General features: G+C 43.6%; 1 protein-coding gene across 9 annotated transcripts in view; it reads left to right on the top strand.

Annotated features, from left to right (window-relative positions):
• ATG7 (autophagy related 7) overlaps window positions 1-18,844 on the top strand; it is a 274,984-nt gene that overhangs the window by 53,772 nt on the left and 202,368 nt on the right. For all 9 annotated transcript variants that reach the window (XR_003507793.1, XR_003507795.1, XR_003507794.1 and 6 more), the window contains exons 8-11: window positions 592-680; window positions 2,309-2,430; window positions 7,033-7,123; window positions 7,883-8,027. Coding sequence is in view for 6 of the 9 variants with exons in the window: in XM_027523159.1 (XP_027378960.1) it covers window positions 592-680; window positions 2,309-2,430; window positions 7,033-7,123; window positions 7,883-8,027 (447 nt within the window). In the remaining 3 variants the exon portion in view is untranslated. The remainder of the gene's footprint in view (window positions 1-591; window positions 681-2,308; window positions 2,431-7,032; window positions 7,124-7,882; window positions 8,028-18,844) is intronic.

Raw genomic sequence — 18,844 nt, 5'->3', positions numbered from 1 at the left:
GTGGGAGGAAAAGCAGGTGAGCAGCATCAACAGCAGCGGGCTTTTTAGTTTGGTCTGACTCTGCGCTTACGTACAGCGGTAGTGACCCTTCTTTGACTTTTCTCATTACATGAAAATTAGCAATTTTCACAGACCATCTCTCTTTGAGACAGGATCTTCTCTTTGTGAGCCCTGACAGTTGGCTGCCCTCCCTCCCTCCCTGTCTTCCTTTCAGTCTTCCTTCTGCTACTGCTGCAAAGTCACTTCAGTCATGTCCGACTCTGTGCGACCCCATAGACGGCAGCCCACCAGGCTCCTTGGTCCATGGGATTTTCCAGGCAAGAGTACTGGAGTAGGGTGCCATTGCCTTCTCCGAGTCTTCCTTCTAAATGAATCTAATTCCTCACAGAGGGTGAAGGGACGAATTGGACAGCCCGGGCCACAAGGACATTCTGTCTTCTGCTTTCTTCTCTTTCCTCCAGCCCTTCACCAAGTGTCTAATAGTTGATGCTTTTGCACAACCAAATAAACAGGAGAGGGGAGGGATTAGCAGTGCTTGTGCTGTGAATCTGACATGGTCCCTGCCTCACTCGAAGTCTTTTTTGTTCACAGATAACTATTGGCGTGTACGATCCCTGTAACTTAGCACAGTACCCCGGATGGCCTTTGAGGAACCTTTTGGTCCTAGCAGCCCACAGATGGTATTTACGTGTGTGTGTGTGTGTGTGTGTGTGTGTGTGTGTGTGTGTCCATCTGCCTATCTGTCTCTGTCAGTCTTTGACTGTATGTTTTTGACCTTGTATCTGACTGTCTATATTTCTGTTTTCCCAAATGGATTTTTTTGTCATTGCTGGTGTAGAAACCAGATAACAAATCAGTAAATTGTCATGATCCAGTTTCCATTGGTGGTGAGCCTCTAAGCAGGTCTGTTACGGACCTTCAGATTCCGACTGTATCGCGCTGAAGACAGCGTAGAGTAGAGCAGGACCCACAGCTCGGGGAACCCCAATCTGAACTTCTCTAGCCCCCACTTCAGCTGCGTTGTGTTCAAGAAGGATTTTCTTATTGCTACCATCCTCCCTTTTTCCCGACCCTAAACTGAATAAAATGGAGGGTAGTGCACATTTGAAAAGATGCCCAACATCGTCAGTCATCCAGGAAATAAAATATAACAAGACAGTACCCGTTAATAAAGACAATAAGATGCTGTTATGAAAGATACTACCACACACTCACCAGATAATGAGATGCCTACCAGACTGAGTTTAGAAAGATGACAATACCAAGTGCTGTCAACGATGTGGGTGAATCGGAACCCTCAGACATCACTGGGTACCTGTTTGGAAGTATCTCCCAAAGTTAGAAATATCTATAGCTCAGCAGTTTCCCTCTCAGGTACAAAAGCACAGAAATGCACCCTCAGATGCAAGCAAGACACCTATACAGGAATGCCGATCGCAGCGTTGTTCTTTATAACCAAACACTGGGATAACCCAGGTCTCCTTGAACAACGAAATGGATAATGTGGGGTGTATTCACTGCCATGGAATGCAGTGTTGTAGTCAGCCTGAGTGAATTACTGGTACACTTATCAACACGGATGAGTTTAAAAAGCATAGTGTTAAATAAAAATAAAAAGCATAGTGTTGAGTGAAGAAGGCTGGACCTTCTAAGTTAAAACTTAAGTCCCTACTTAGAAGTTAGAGTAGGACTTAGAAGTTAGAGTAGGAGTTACTGTTGAAGGGGCTGTTTAAGGACTGGGAGGAAGCATGAGACAGGCTCCTGTGTATTTAGGATTTGGGTATTTACGTTTGTGTGTGCTTTTCTTAGATAACGATGTCCACTGAAGATAGCTAGATCATAGAGCTTCCCCAGAAGGATAGGGTTGCACGTGCTTATCCCGGTGGTGAGTCCGTGTAGCCGTGGGCTTCCTCACCACGGCCGCTCTGTAAGCTCCTGTGGGAGAAGGGGGACCGGAGGAACTCATGCTTGTCTTGGAGTTTCTTTTTAATGTCTTATGAGCTTCTTTCCCCCTGCATTCAAGATTCATTTGTCAGAATTATTTCTGTGCAACATGAAATCATTCTGTAAAACTCACCTAAAAAGAAATCAGAGCCCGTTCCACACCCAGCCTTTAGACACTTGGACAAAGGAAGCCTATGTGGATGTGCTCAGAATCTCTGAGGTGAAAGCTGTTTCCGCCAAGGGTGTTGGGGGTGTACTTACAGTGACTGGAATCCTCCAGCTGGGTTTGCCGAAGCTCTTACGTGAGCTCTCTCTCTTCCTTCCTTGAAAAAACTGAAACATAAACATCCGGGGCTGACACCAGGAGTGGCAGTTTCCAGTCCGTGGAAGTGGTCTGCTTCCGGGACCGCACCCTGCAGGGGGTGAGAGACGTCACCCACAGCATCGTCTTCGAAGTGAAGCTTCCAGAGATGGCGTTCAGCCCAGGTAATTTGCCACCTTGGAGAATGCACATAATTACTGTTTATCAGAAACCCAATCAATTCAGTTCTGTTCAGTCGCTCAGTTGTATCCACCTCTTTGTGACCCCATGGACTGCAGCACACCAGGCTTCCCTGTCTGTCACCAACTCACAGAGCTTGCTCAAACTCATGTCCTTTGAGTCAGTGATGCCATCCAACCATCTCATCCTCTGTCATCCCATTTTCTTCCTGCCTTCAATCTTTCCCAGCATCAGGGTCTTTTCAAATGAGTCGGCTCTTCATATCAGGTGGCCAAAGTATTGGAGCTTCAGCTTCAGCATCAGTCCTTCCAATGAATATTCAGGACTGATCTCCTTTAGAATGGACTGATTGGATCTCCTTGCAGTCCAAGGGACTGTCAAGAGTCTTCTCCAACACCACAGTTCAGCATCAGTTCTTTGGCACTCAGCTTTCTTTATTGTCCAACTCTCACATCCATACATGACTACTGGAAAAACCATAGCCTTGACTAGACAGACCTTTGTTGGCAAAGTAATGTCTCTGCTCTTTGATATTCTGTCTAGGTTGGTCATAACTTTCCTTCCAAGGAGCAAGCGTCTTTTAATTTCATGGCTGCAGTCACCGTCGGCAGTGATTTTGGAGCCCAGAAACCGATCCGCCTTGCTGTTCTTTCCTCCCTGTACAGTGGCAGTGGAGGTGAGCTGCAGCTCCTGCCTCTGTGTCACTGCGGATGTGTCCCTGGCACGGAGGGCAGAGATTCTCCCCAGGAAATTCCCTCAAGGCAGTTTTTTCAGCCCTGAGGATTTTTTTTTCCTTACTTTTTTGTTTTTGGTTAACAAAAGAATCTTTATTCCTTGCCCTTCTTACAGGAAGAATGAAGTATTAATGCACTAACATTTTTATTTGTTACAAAATATTGTGTGTGATCTTATTCCCAATAAACTAGTCAGCAAAAGTGCCATTTCTCCTTCCACATTTAATGTTCTTCATCTTATCCCCACCTCATAAGTTAGGAAATGCAGGCTCACAGATACGTTTTATATATATATAAGGGAGGGGGAAGGGGAGGGGGAGGGGGAGGGGGAAGTGTGTTTATGTATAGATGGTCTTGCTTTTATGTCTATGTCTGTCTTGAGGTACACATCACAAAGACAGAATAACAGACTCCAATTTGAGTAGAAGTAAAGGAAGTGAAGCCATCTCGTGGAACACCCCTTATGAGGGATCTGACTGCTGTGGTCGCTGTGAGGGCATACTGTAATTCCTTCATAAATGCTAATTGGTAATTTCCCATCTTACCCAAAGTCCAGAACTCTTTCCAAGATGACCCCTTCAGCTTCTTTGTACAGCAAGCTCTTCAAAGTACTTTTATATACTGACATGGTTTACTTTGCTCCTGTACTGCAGCATCTGCACTGTTCCAAGGCACCTTGCTTTCTTCAGTCCATGAATCATGTGCCTTGCTGTGAGTGTGTGTTTTGGGGATGAGGAGTTTTAAGATCTCTGCTTGGTCAGGCAAAAGAGGAAGCTGTTCACTTGCGAGTTTGGAGCCTTAAGATATCTTTTGTCTGTCCGCTGTCTTGTCTTGTTGCTGTTTAGCCACTCAGTCATGCCTGACTCTCTGCGACCCCATGGCTGAAGCATGCCACGCTTCCCTGTCCTTCACCAACACCCAGAGCTTGCTCAGACTGATGTCTGTCTAGTCGGTGTTGCCATCCAGCCATCTCATCCTCTGTCGCCCCCTTCTCCTCCTTCCCAGCATCAGGGTCGTTTCTGGTGCGTTGTTTTTGGATGTTTGCATTTGGTTTAGCACCCTCTCCTGCCTACCACCTTTGGGGAGAGGCACTTTTCTCTCCATTTTTAAGATAAAGTCACTGAATTACTCTCTGATCCCCGTGATATCACGGATGCTTGGTGAAGCTGGCAAACCCAGGATACGCCACGCACTTCACTTGAGAAAGCGGTTTTCTGTAGCACAATACTTGATACTTGATATCAAGTGTAGATGATTTAGTTTAAGAAAGGCAAATGTTCCTGATGCAGATTGATGTTCTCTGTCTTAGCTGTAAATAAAACTTCATAATAAATAAAACTGTGTATTGTAATGTGAACTGAAGCTATTAGTATGGTAGTATCTTTTAAAATTTCTGAGATATCCCATAGTTGCAGTGACAGTCTCACAAGAAATGGTTTTGAACATCCTGTAGCTTCTTCTGCTCTCCCGGTGCAGCCAGGCTCCCTCTCCTTTGCTGACCCAGAGTATTCCTGCAGCTGGCTGAGGGAGGGGCAGAGTGGGAGGCCCCTCCTTTCAGTTCCTGTCCTTGATGTGCATCTTTGTCCAACTCTCCTCTTTGTCCAGCTAGGGGAGAACAGAGCCTTATTTTCCCCTAAAAAAATTTTTTTTTTCTCATCAGTTTGGGGTATGTCTTATGGATGTAGATTAGATGGAAGCAGGGGGCTTTCGTGGTGGCTCAGATGGTAAAGAATCCACCTGCAATGCAGGAGACCTGGGTTTGATCCCTGGGTGGGGAAGATTCCCTGGAGGAGGGCATGGCAACTCACTCCAGTATTCTTGCCTCAAGAATCCTATGGACAGAAGAGCCTGGCAGGCTACAGTCTATGGGATTGCAAAGAGTCAGACGCGACTGAGCACAGCACATAGTATTTTTTTAAAAATCATCAATAAGTTTAAAGTACATCTGATTTCATTAAAATGGCTGTAACATTTTGAGTACAGAGAGGTTTTAATTTGCGATGACATTTTGTTTTTGTTTTATGCTTTCTTACCTGTAATAGGAGCAAATTTAGATGGGAGTTATTAATCATAATACTAGACTGTGTTTCTAAAGTTCCTGTCAAATTTCTGTGCCATGTATTAAAGAAGCATTTTTTAATTTAATGTAAGAACAATAAGGAAATCAAACAAAATGTGAATCAGTAACAAGTTTGAACTTTTTTTTTCCCCCAGAAAAGTAATTCTGGAGTTCTTCTTCTCTTTAAGATCTAAAATCTATTGTTTCAGCTTTAATTTTTTTGTGATGTAAAAAAGGACCAGCCCATAGCACCTGAACTAGAATAGGAAGGGGCATTTGTTTTCTGGCTTCCTGCTGTGAAAGATGCCTGCAGCCAGGTAGCTTTTGAAGCTACTTGGTTTCCCACTGGTCATCCTAGCCCAGAAATAAAAAATTGTGTAAAGGAAATCAACCCCCCTTGGCCCCATAGTTATATTGAACAATATTATTTTAGGAAACAAAGGTTAAAAGCTAATAGGTCCAAGGAAAGGAAAATAGGGTGTTGATAGAAATATAAAAATAGGAGAATTTCTAAAGAAAGCCAGTGTACAATTAGTGACAAATGTAAAATTCCTGCCAATTGTGTCCTAAAATACCTCTGAACCTTAGAGCAAGGAGCTCCTGTTTCTTCAGAGACTGTCAGTTAAAGCAGATACTGGAGGTGGTACTGGAAGGGTAGGTGGCTGAATGAATCCCCTGTGAAGGAGCTGAGACTGTCTTCTGAATTTGGGGAATTCAGTGAGGAAGGGAAAGTGACTGAGGTCCCCAGGTGCGGGGCATATAAGCGTGGGTGGCCCCCTGGTGCAGGAGTTACAAGACCAGGTTTCCACCAAGGAAACCAGGATTCCATTGAGGTATTCCGCAGAGCACTCGAGATTTTTTTTTTTTTTTGGAGAGGATTTTGCAGCAGTGGAATAGAGCAGCAGTTCCCTGAATGTGTCCCGTGGGGTTTTAATCGGTGTTACGGGGTGAGGGAGTTACGGAGAGCCAGCTGAGACTGGGAAGCTCAAAGCCAAGTCAGATGGCGTGGCTCCTTTCCTGCAGGCCTCTCCGAGCTTCATCTCCACTACCTGGGAGGGACTCCAGGCGGGGGCAGGGCAGGTGGAGACACAGGTGGGGACGAAGCACTTCCCAGGCCCACTGCCACAGGAGCTTCATCCGCTCAGGGCTTTGCATGGAGGAGGCGTTGTGACAACAGCTAGAACTGGAATTGCAGAGGCCCCCATAGCAGAGGTTAAAAGAGATTGGCAGAGAAGGGAGAAGCCAGGGAAGAGGAGTCTTAATGGAGAAGACAGCTTGGCAGAGGAGCAGTCCCTGGACTGAGATCTGTAGACAGGCAGGCACGCCGAGGTGGACAGGGAGGCAGGGCGTGAGGGTGGCGTGAAGATGAGGAGCACAAGGGGCACGCTGACCTGGGGGGGAAGGTGTGCTGCAGCCACGCTGGCGGGGCTTCCTCAGATGAAGACCCCTCCACAGGCCGAGACCCGCTCCAGGTGTGGTCGTCTTTCCTTTTGTTTTTCTGAGCAGCCTCCAGTAGCAGCAGAAGTTGAGGCAACTCAGGGCAGAGTCCAGGGCTCTTTCAGAAGCACCTGTGCAGGAAGACTGGGCTTGGGTCTGGGGGTCTCTAAACAAGACTCCTCGTGGCCCAGGGACATGAGGAGGCAGCCAAGGCAGGTGGGTGCAAATTCAGGCCTGCACACCTCCTTGAAAAAGACGTGGACTCAAAGCTTATCGAGGCGTGAGCCATCTTGCTCCTTGGATTCATTCTTTATTCTTCTCTCCTTCACTGAAATCGCTGTTTTATTTGTCTCCAGATTGTCCCAAGGCGGTCGGATGGGAAAAGAACCAGAAGGGAGGCATGGGACCGAGGATGGTGAACCTCAGCGAGTGTATGGACCCTAAAAGGTACAGCTTGGAAGCCGTTCCCGCCAGGGCTCACGCCTGGTTCTGTCAGGCCAAGCGCGTTGCCCGGCTCAGGCGAGGCTGGGGGAAGGCAGATATCAGTGTGTTCATTCGCTCTTGGCCACCTCCTGATTTAAGTTTGGCTGTGAGAATGAATATGAGTGATGGATATCTGAAGGGCACACAGCGTCTGTTTTTCTGGACGTCCTAAATGTCGCTCTCGCTTCAAGCCCGCCCTCTCAGCCCTGTGCACCTCCTCCACCTTTTTGTCCTTTATTCGTCTCCCTTGACTTGTGTCCCATTAGCCTACAGGGAAGGCCATGGTAAGAAATACTTCACAGAAACCAGTTTTGTACTGAAGGGATGATGTAAGTACTCCCTCTACTGAGGGGACAGAAATTTCTCTGTATCCACTGTTAGGAAGAGGTTTCCTCTTAAGCGGCTGGTGTTGTTTTAGTCCTGGACGTAATAACCCCCGTAACCAGTCAGGCTTTCCATTTCATCTGGGCCCCTGGGAGCTCAGGATCAAATGGGGGCCTGTCACGGTACAGTTGCCGAGGATTATGGCGGCACGCAGCACTCTGTAGTAACCGCTGTCCTCGCCTACCCTCCAGCCTCGTGTTGCTTTTCCTTTGATCCTGATTCCCTCTGTTACTTGTTTCTTATCTTCTCATACAAGCTACTTTCTTTCTAAAAAAGGACAAGATTGGGGGCATAAGCGGGTGACTGGCTACATAAATAAATGATTCTCTCCCTTTCTAGGTTAGCTGAGTCATCGGTCGATCTCAACCTCAAGCTGATGTGTTGGAGATTGGTCCCTACTCTGGACTTAGACAAGGTTGTGTCTGCCAAGTGTCTGCTGCTTGGAGCCGGCACCTTGGGTTGTAACGTAGCCCGGACGTTGATGGTGAGTTTGCAGGGGTCGAATGGCGCCTCTCAAGCTGTCGCTTCTCTTCTTTCACTACACAGTCTACCCTCCAGACTTGTGGGTTTTGCATCCAAAAGTAGGAGGGCATTTTTGTTTTTTAAGGAAAAAAAAAAGCAACCAAACCGAGAATTAACCAACTAAACAACCCCAACAGCCAAGCATACATCTCTCTGTTTTTTTTTTTTTTTTGGTCTTTTTGTTGCATTCCTCCTTCCTTTTTCCTCTTTTTCTTTTTTCGATCTCAGGTTGTCGTTCAGTTTTGACTGAAGTTTACATTTTAAGTAAATTTGTTTTCCAGCCCACCTTGATCTTCAAGCGGGAGTTCATTGGCTCAAAAACAAAAAAAAAGAATCTCTGGCTGGTTCCAGGGGCTCCCGGACCCCACCCCCTGTGCATACCAGGGGACCGCCAACTGCACCTGAGTGCCTTCTTTCTCCTTCTGTCTCCCGCCCTCCCTCCTTTCTTCTCTCAGTATGTCTTTCAGTATAAAAGGAACACATGGTTTTGTTATAAGGTGGAAGCAAGAAATCTGCCTCCACTCTCATCCCAAGTCACTTCCCAGAATTAAGCAGACTTTGTCAAGTGCTATGGAGCATCTTTCCCTGTAATTTTCATCAGATCAGATCAGTCGCTCAGTCGTGTCTGACTCTTTGCGACCCCATGAATCACAGCACGCCAGGCCTCCCTGTCCAACACCAACTCCCGGAGTTCACTGAGACTCACGTCCATCGAGTCAGTGATGCCATCCAGCCATCTCATCCTCTGTGGTCCCCTTCTCCTCCTGCCCCCAATCCCTCCCAGCATCAGAGTCTTTTCCAGTGAGTCAACTCTTTGCATGAGGTAGCCAAAGTACTGGAGTTTCAGCTTTAGCATCATTCCTTCCAAAGAAATCCCAGGGCTGATCTCCTTCAGAATGGACTGGTTGGATCTCCTTGCAGTCCAAGGGACTCTCAAGAGTCTTCTCCAACACCACAGTTCAAAAGCATCAATTCTTCGGCGCTCAGCCTTCTTCACAGTCCAACTCTCACATCCATACATGACCACAGGAAAAACCATAGCCTTGACTAGACGGACCTTTGTTGGCAAAGTAATGTCTCTGCTTTTGAATATGCTATCTAGGTTGGTCATAACTATCCTTCCAAGGAGTAAGCGTCTTTTAATTTCATGGCTACAGTCACCATCTGTAGTGATTTTGGAGCCCAAAAAAATAAAGTCTGACACTGTTTCCACTGTTTCCCCATCTATTTCCCATGAAGTTATTGGACCGGATGCCATGATCTTCGTTTTCTGAATGTTGAGCTTTAAGCCAACATTTTCACTCTCCACTTTCACTTTCATCAAGAGGCTTTTGAGTTCCTCTTCACTTTCTGCCATAAGGTGGTGTCATCTGCATATCTGAGGTTATTGATATTTCTCCTGGCAATCTTGATTCCAGCTTGTGTTTCTTCCAGTCCACCGTTTCTCATGATGTACTCTGCATATAAGTTAAATAAGCAGGGTGACAATATACAGCCTTGACGTACTCCTTTTCCTATTTGGAACCAGTCTGTTGTTCCATGTCCAGTTCTAACTGTTGCTTCCTGACCTGCATACAAATTTCTCAAGAGGCAGATCAGGTGGTCTGGTATTCCCATCTCTTTCAGAATTTCCCACGGTTTATTGTGATCCACACAGTCAAAGGCTTTGGCATAGTCAATAAAGCAGAAATAGATGTTTTTCTGGAACTCTCTTGATTTTTCCATGATCCAGCGGATGTTGGCAATTTGATCTCTGGTTCCTCTGCCTTTTCTAAATCCAGCTTGAACATCTGGAAGTTCACAGTTCACGTATTGCTGAAGCCTGGCTTGGAGACTTTTGAGCATTACTTTACTAGCGTGTGAGATGAGTGCAATTGTGCGGTAGTTTGAGCATTCTTTGGCATTACCTTTCTTTGGGATTGGACTTTTCCAGTCCTGTGGCCACTGCTGAGTGTTCAAATTTGCTGGCATATTGAGTGCAGCACTTTCACAGCATCATCTTTCAGGATTTGGAATAGCTCAACTGGAATTCTGTCGCTTCCACTAGCTTTGTTCGTAGTGATGCTTTCTAAGGCCCACTCGATTTCACATTCCAGGATGTCTGGCTCTAGGTGAGTGATCACACCATCGTGATTATCTGGATAGTGAAGATCTTTTTTGTACAGTTCTTCTGTGTATTCTTGCCATCTCTTCTTAATATCTTCTGCTTCTGTTAGGTCCATACCATTTCTGTCCTTTATTGAGCCCATCTTTGCATGAAATGTTCCTTTGGTATCTCTGATTTTCTTGAAGAGATCTCTAGTCTTTCCCATTCTGTTGTTTTCCTCTATTTCTTTGCATTGATTGCTGAAGAAGGCTTTCTTATCTCTTCTAGCTATTCTTTGGAACTCTGCATTCAGATGTTTATATCTTTCCTTTTCTCCTTTGCTTTTTGTTTCTCTTCACAGCTATTTGTAAGGCCTCCCCAGGCAGCCATTTTGGTTTTTTGCATTTCTTTTCCATGGGGATGGTCTTGATCTGTGTCTCCTGTACAATGTCACGAACCTCATTCCATAGTTCATCAGGCACTCCATCTATCAGATCTAGGCCCTTAAATCTATTTCTCACTTCCACTGTATAATCATAAGGGATTTGATTTAGGTCATACTTGAATGGTCTAGTGGTTTTCCCTACTTTCTTCAATTTAAGTCTGGATTTGGCAATAAGGAGTTCATGATCTGAGCTACAGTCAGCTCCCGGTCTTGTTTTTGCTGACTGTATAGAGCTTCTCCATCTTTGGCTGCAAAGAATATAATCAATCTGATTTCAGTGTTGACCATCTGATGATGTCCACGTATAGAGTCTTCTCTTGTGTTGTTGGAAGAGAGTGTTTGTTATGACCAGTGCATTTTCTTGGCAAAACTCTATTAGTCTTTGTCCTACTTCATTCCGTATTCCAAGGCCAAATTTGCCTGTTACTCCAGGTGTTTCTTGACTTCCTACTTTTGCATTCCAGTCCCCTATAATGAAAAGGACATCTTTTTTGGGTGTTAGTTCTAAAAGGTCTTGTAGGTCTTCATAGAACCGTTCAACTTCAGCTTCTTCAGCGTTACTGGTCGGGGCATAGACTTGGATACCGTGATATTGAATGGTTTGCCTTGGAAACGAACAGAGATCATTCTGTCGTTTTTGAGATTGCATCCAAGTACTGCATTTCAGACTCTTTTGTTGACCATGATGGCTACTCCATTTCTTCTGAGGGATTCCTGCCCGCAGTAGTAGATATAATGGTCATCTGAGTTAAATTCACCCATTCCAGTCCCTTTCAATTCGCTGTTTCCTAGAATGTCGACATTCACTCTTGCCATCTCTTGTTTGACCACTTCCAATTTGCCTTGATTCATGGACCTGACATTCCACGCTCCTATGCAATATTGCTCTTTACAGCATCGGACCTTGCTTCTATCACCAGTCACGTCCACAGCTGGGTATTCTTTTGGCTTTGGCTCCATCCCTTCATTCTTTCTGGAGAATGAAGTAATGAAGTAATTTTCATAGGTGTGTGCAAATACAGAGATGCACTGGTCATCTTTGCTCTTATTTAATTATTTATATTTGCAAAGCTTGGATCATTACAACCTGTTTATAGCAAGTTTCTATTTTTAACTCAATAGAGCAATAATTGTGGTTCTCTGTTCCATTTTATGTACATACAGAAATTTGTTATATGCTGTGCTATGCTTCGTCACCTAGTCATGTCTAACTCTTTGTGACCCCATGGGCTGTAGCCCACCAGGCTCCTCTGTCCATGGGAATTCTCCAGGCAAGAATCCTGGAGTGGGTTGCTACGCCTTCCTCCAGGGGATCTTCCCGACCCAGGGATCAAACCCAGGTCTCCCGCATTGCAGGTGGATTCTTCACCATCTAAGCCAACAGGGAAGCCCACTGTTATGACTTGCTTCAGTTCATGTAAACAATTTCAGCATATTTCTCTTTTGGAGATGCTGTTGAAATGAACATTCTTATACCTTTACATGTCCATGGGATTATTTCTTTAGGAAAAAACTCTAGAAGTAGAACTGCTATGTTAGAATATAAAACAGCTTTTTGGTTTGCATTTCTTTAATTAGTGAGGGTTAGTCTTTAACTTGATTTCATTTGTGAATTTTGTTTGTTCTATTCGTGTCCTTTAGGCTGTTTTTTGTATCTTGTCTGGGGGTACCTTTTTTTATGGATTGTCAGTTGCTGAGTCACATCGGACTTTTGGGGGCCCTGTGGCTGCAGCACGCCAGGCTCCTTTTGTCCTCTGCTGTCTCCTGGAGTTTGCGCATATTCGCATCCATTGAGTCAGTGATGCTATCTAACCATCTCATCTTCTGCCTAACACTTTTCCTTTTTTATGGATATTAACCATTTTTCTGTAATGTAATGCAAATATTTTTCTCCATTTATTTATCTTTAGCCACGTAAAGGGTTTTTTTAATTTATTAATTTTAAATTAATAAATTAATATTATTGAATACGTTAATCTTTTCCTTTATGGTTTAACTCCTGTTTTTATGTTTAGATCTTTATTAATGTGGAATTTATTTTTTGTTTTATGGAATTTAACAATGTAACATTTTTAAATAGTCATTTATTTTAATGTCATTCATTCACTGATACAAATCTCATTTTCCACCTTTATTAAATTCTAAATTCCTTTATACCTGAGTCTCTTTTTGGAGTCTGTTTTTATTCCATCATTCTATTTGTTCATTCCTGCATTATTACTCATAGCTTTCACTCAAATTACAGTGAATTTATAGATAAATTGGAAGAGATTAACATCTTTACAATATTGATCCTTAGTTCCAGAAGCATTGTATATCTCTTAAATTATTTAGATCATCTTTGTAGCATTTTATTTATATAGGTTTCCCACATGCCTCCTTTAATTAGTTTATTTAACTTCTTTTTCTTTTAAAGATATGTTCCTCCCACTAAATTTTCCAATTGACTCTTACTGGGATGAATATATAAGAAAGATACTGAGTTTTGAATGTTTATCTTCTATCTAGTCATCTTTCTAAACTTTCTTGGCTATGATAGATTTTTGTTTGATTCTTTTGAATTTTCTAGGTTGATAAGTGTTCCTCACCAACATCTGTATCGGTTTCTTTTCCTTGTCTTATTGGATTGACTAGGACTCCATAAAAATGGTGAGGAACAGTGGCGAGAGTTAGCACCCTCGTTTGGTTACTGATTTCAATGAGAAGCTTCTTGTTTTTTCCTTTAGTTTTTATACGTGATGTTGGTTTCTGCTAATGTTCTTCTATAAGTTAAGGAGGCAGATTTTTCTTTCTAGTTTGCTGCGAGTTTATATCAGAAATGATTGTTGAGCTTTATCATCAAATGCATCTATCAAGACAATCTAAGTATTCTCATGCTGAGCATTCCTGGGAAAAACTCTTATTTGTTCATAGCTTGTTATTCTTCTAATATACAATGGAGGTCAACTGGTAATGTTTTACTACTAAGTTTTCCATATGTGTTAATAAGTCAGACTGGTTTATAATAATGTTTTTCTTTTCCTTTCTGGTGTCATTGATAGCTGAATTACACTACTTTTATAAAATAAAACTTTCTGCCTTTTTCTATGTGGCAGGACAGGTTTAGAGTATGAAGTATCAGTTCCTTGATGGTTTGGTAAAATTCAGTTATAAATGCAGCTCAGCCTGGTGCCTTTGGAATTTTGTTAGCAATGAGAGCAGGGGATCTGTGGAAGTTTTAGAGATGTTTCTACAGTCATTGACCTTTTAGATTTTATACCTCTTTTGAGTCAGTTTAGTCATGTTGTTTTCCTAGAAAATCATCCATTTCATCTAAATTTGAAAATTAATTGATATAAAATAAATATAGTATTCTCTTGCCATCTTTCCCATCTTTATTTAGTATCTATTTATTTATCTTTGGCAGTGTTGCAGGGCATGTGGGATATTAGTTCCCTGACCAGGGATTGAGTGGGATCCCTGTAGTGGAAGCTCAGAGTCTTAAGTCCTGACCCCCAGGGAAGTTCCTGTCTTCTCTGTAGTAGTAGTAGTGTTGGTCGCTCAGTCGTGTCCACCTCTTTGCGACCCCATGGACTGTAGCCAGACAGGCTCCTCTGTCCATGGGAGTCTCAGGCAAGAATACTGGGGTGGGTTGCCATTCCCTGCTCTGGGAGATCTTCCCAAACCAGGGATCGAGCCCAGGTCTCCTGTATTGCAGCAGATTCTTTACCACCTGAACCATATTCCTAATGTTGAATATTTCTTTTTTCTCTTTTTTTCCTCTTATTCAGACTTGCCAGATAGGCTTCTCTTTCTAGGAAACTAAATCCTTGATCTCTTTTTTCTGTAATTTTTGTTTTGGTTTGTTTCCAGATTCATTACTATCTACTTTTTATTCATTTATTCATCTTTTTATGGGAATTTATTTCATTCTTTCCCTAACTTCCAGAATTAGGTACATAGGTTTTCCCAGCACTTTTAAAATTATGAAGTCAGTATAGATCTAGATCCATTATAGAAAGTTTCTACAGTGAAAGAGTTATGAGGCAGAAAAAGATCTGTTTTTCTACTACTTTATCACCTGCCTTTCAATGTTTGTTTAACATATATTTAAATTGTTTATTTGATATGTAAAAATGTCCCTTGTTTTCATCAGTTAAAATACTTTCTAATGTCATTAAAAAGGATACCTAAAAAGCTTTTTTAATGGCTGTAGAATCAGTTCAGTTCAGTTGCTCAGTCGTGTCCTACTCTTTGCAACCCCATGGACCACAGCAGGCCAGGCCTCTCTGTCCATCACCAACTCCGAGAGCTTGTTCAAACTCATGTCCATCGAGTCAGTGATGCCACCCAAACATCTCATCCTCTGTCATCCCCTTCTCCTCTTGCCTTCAATCTTTCCCAGCATCAGGGTCTTTTCCAGTGAGTCAGCTCTTCGTATCAGGTGGCCAAAGTATTGGAGTTTCAGCTTCAGCATAAGTCCTTCCAATGAATATTCAGGACTGATTTCCTTTAGGATATAGGCTGGTTGGATCTCCTTGCAGTCCAAGGGACTCTCAAGAGTCTTCTCCAACACCACAGTTCAAAAGCATCAATTCTTCAGTGTTCAGCTTTCTTTATGGTCCAACTCTCGCATTCATACATAACTACTAGAAAACCCATAGCTTTGACTAGACAGACCTTTGTCAACAAAGTAATGTCTCTGCTTTTTAATATGCTGTCTAGGTTGGTCGTAGCTTTTCTTCCAAGGAGCAAGCATCTTTTAATTTCATGGCTGCAGTCACCATCTGCAGCGATTTTGGAGCCCCCCAAAATAAAGTCTGACACTGTTTCCATTGTTTCCCCATCTATTTGCCATGGAGTGATAGGACCGGATGCCATGATCTTAGTTTTCTGAATGTTGAGCTTTAAGCCAACTTTTTCACTCTCCTCTTTCACTTTCATCAAGAGGCTTTTTAGTTCTTCTTCACTTTCTACCATAAGGGTGGCGTCATCTGCATATCTGAGGTTATTGATATTTCTCCTGGCAATCTTGATTCCAGCATGTGCTTTATCCAGCCTGGCATTTCACATGATGTACTCTGCATATAAGTTAAATAAGCAGAGTGATAATATACAGTCTTGACGTACTCCTTTCCCAATTTGGAACCAGTCCGTTGTTCCATGTCCAGTTCTAACTGTTGCTTCTTGACCTACATACAGATTTCTCAGGAGGCAGGTCAGGTGGTCTGGTATTCCCATCTCTTTTAAGAATTTTCTGTAGTTTGTTGTGATCCACACAGTGAAAGGCTTTGGCGTAGTCAATAAAGCAGAAGTAGATGTTTTTCTGGAACTCTTCTTGCTTTTTTATGATCCATTGGATGTTGGCAACAAGAAGTTGGCTATAGAATATGCCTTCTTATATGATGAAACATGATTTACTGAGACATTCCCCTATTTTTAGACATTAACATTGCTTTCGATCTTTTACAACTATAAATTATTTTACAGAGAACATCTTGGTGATTGCATTTTTGTCAGTATTTTGGATTATTTCCTAAGATAGATTGCTGGAAGTAGGTTGATATGATTGATATGAGCATGTAAAAAATCCTAGAATCATATTGCCAGATTGCTTTCCAGAAGAGTGATACCAGTTTACATTCTCAATCAATGAACTCTCAATGAAATAAAATACCAGTATTACATTCTCAATCACTGAAACCCCATCCTCACTAGCATTGAGTGTTGTAATTTTCTTTAATGTTTGCCAATTAGCCATTACACTGTATGTGCTTAGTCTGTTGGAGAAGGGATAGGCTACCCTCTCCAGTAGTCTTGAGCCTTGTGGCTCAGCTGGTAAAGAATCCACCTGCAATGTGGGAGACCTGGGTTCAATCCCTGGGTTGGAAAATCCCCGGGAGAAGGGAAAGGCCACCCACTTCAATATTCTGGCCTGGTGAATTCCACGGATGGTATAGTGCGTGGGGTCGCAGAGTCGGACACGACTGAGTGACGTTCACTTCGCTTCTTATTCTGTGTGTGCTTAGTGTCTCAGTCCAACTCTTTGTGACCCCATGGACTGTAGCCCGCCAGGCACGTCTGTCCATGGGGATTCTCCAGGCAAGAACACTGGAATGGGTTGCTGCCGGGGACCAGCCCCGGCTGATCCAGGGTATTTGAAGCGGGGACGGTCGGCGACCTATTTATTTAAATATTTATCAAAGATATAAAGAGTAAGAGAATGAGGATAGCTCAGTGAGGAAATTCAGTGGAGAAAAGAGGCTGAATAATTCAGCCAAAAGGTAAGAGAAAGAACGACATGGGGAGACCAAGTTTCGGTGAACAAGGCCCGCACTTTATTTTCCAAAGTAGTTTTTATACCTTAAGTTGTGCATAGAGGATAATGGGGGAAGGGGTGGAGTCATGCAAGGACAGCAGCTCCTGGTCCTAATGGAAGCCAGGCTTTCAAACTTATCATATGCAAAAGTTCAGGTGAATTACATCATCTTCTGGCCAGGAGGCCTGTTAACATTTTAAGAAACTTGTCTTTCTCTAAAGGTGATTATTCCAAAGTCAGGCCCCAGCCTCCAAAAAAGCACTGGACAAAGCTGCATTCCTATAGGGCAAAGGTGAGGTGGGCTCAGTCAAGAAAAGAATTAACTCAAGGGTCCAAGGTTACAAACATTGAGGCTACTACTTACATTTCTATACACCCATTATATCAATCAATACACTGCCAAGGACACAGTAGGTAAGGAGTATGGAGACTTAGCAGCAAACATTGGCCCAATAAATGAAAAACCCTTCACCAATACAATTTCTAATCAATCTTTTAACTACTCAAAAGAATCTGTGTTTAGACAGTTTAGAACATCTCCTGCTTCTCACAGTTGGGAGGCTCTGAACAATAACATGTGGCCGGAAAAACCTATTCAGGCAGGCTAGAGGACTTCCAAAGGAGTTTGTAGGTTGAAACACTGTCTCACCCAGGAATTATTAACTGGACTGTAAACTAACTCTTTTTTCAGAGAGAGGTAGTGGGGGACAGCCCCCCGTAAAGTCAGAGGTGTAGGTGAGAGCACAAAGCAGAAAGTAGGCAGACTCTGGTTTTGGGGGTAGATGCTCAAGAATTTCCAGGGAGACTCCTGAGGCTTGATCCCGCCTTTGTGTATGCCAAGCCTCCTTCCTCATGACCTTTGCCATGGGCGGAGCGCGCTCCCCGCAGGTTGCCATCCCTCCTCCAGGGGATCTTCCCAACTTAGGGATCGAACCCAGGTTTCCTGCATTGCAGGCAGATTCTTTACTGTCTGAGCCACCAGGGAAGCCCAAGAATACTGGAGTGGGTAACCTGTCCATGCTCCAGGTGGTCTTCCCGACCCAGGAATTGAACCAGGTCTCCTGCACTGCAGGTGGATTCTTTGCCAGCTGGTCTGCTAGGGAAGCCCATTAAACTGTATGGCATTCCAAGAAACCGAAAGTCAAGTGTGCGAGTATGTGTGCCTGTGGCTCACATGCAGCATGCTTATCATGTATGTAGCTTTCCTCTACCGTCTAGCAGTTTCCAGACTGCCTTCCCTGCTCTCCACTCAGCATTGCTTTAAGGAATGCAAAAATACTCCCAAAATAAACATACCCTGCTGCTGCTGCTGCTAAGTCGCTTCAGTCGTGTCCAACTCTGTACGACTCCATAGACGGCAGCCCACCAGGCTCCCCCGTCCCTGGGATTCTCCAGGCAAGAACACTGGAGTGGGTTGCCATTTCCTTCTCCAATGCATGAAAGTGAAAAGTGAAAGTGAAGTCGCTCAGTCGTGTCCGACTCTTCGAGACCCCATGGACTGCAGCCTACCAGGCTCCTCTGTCCGTGGGATTTTCCCGGCAAGAGTACTGGAGTGGGGTGCCATCGCCTTCTCTAGCCAAGCACAAATAACTTTTGGATTTTCCATACCTTTGTTCCCCCTACATGGTGGTTTGCTCAGCTGGTGAAAGTCACTTATGAAACAGGGTGAGTAGACCAGAGTTACCCGTGGGCTTCAAAACACACAGCCAATCTAAACTATGCTTTCTAAAGGATGGATTCTGGCCCGTCATCCTCAGCCCCGAATCATGGATTGTGTTGACTTTGCCTCTGCACTTGTCAGACTAACTGAATTTCAGTGTCCCTGATGGAGGGAACAACAGACTGGTTCCAAATTGGGAAAGGAGTACATCAAGGCTCTATATTGTCACCCTGCTTATTTAACTTATAAATAAGTTGCAGAGTACATCATGCGAAATGCCAGGCTAGATG

This window comes from Bos indicus x Bos taurus, chromosome 22, assembly GCF_003369695.1.
Source record: "Bos indicus x Bos taurus breed Angus x Brahman F1 hybrid chromosome 22, Bos_hybrid_MaternalHap_v2.0, whole genome shotgun sequence".
Lineage (NCBI taxonomy): Eukaryota > Metazoa > Chordata > Mammalia > Artiodactyla > Bovidae > Bos > Bos indicus x Bos taurus.
Note: the sequence above shows the minus strand (reverse complement) of the source record. Positions and strands in the feature narration are given on the sequence as shown.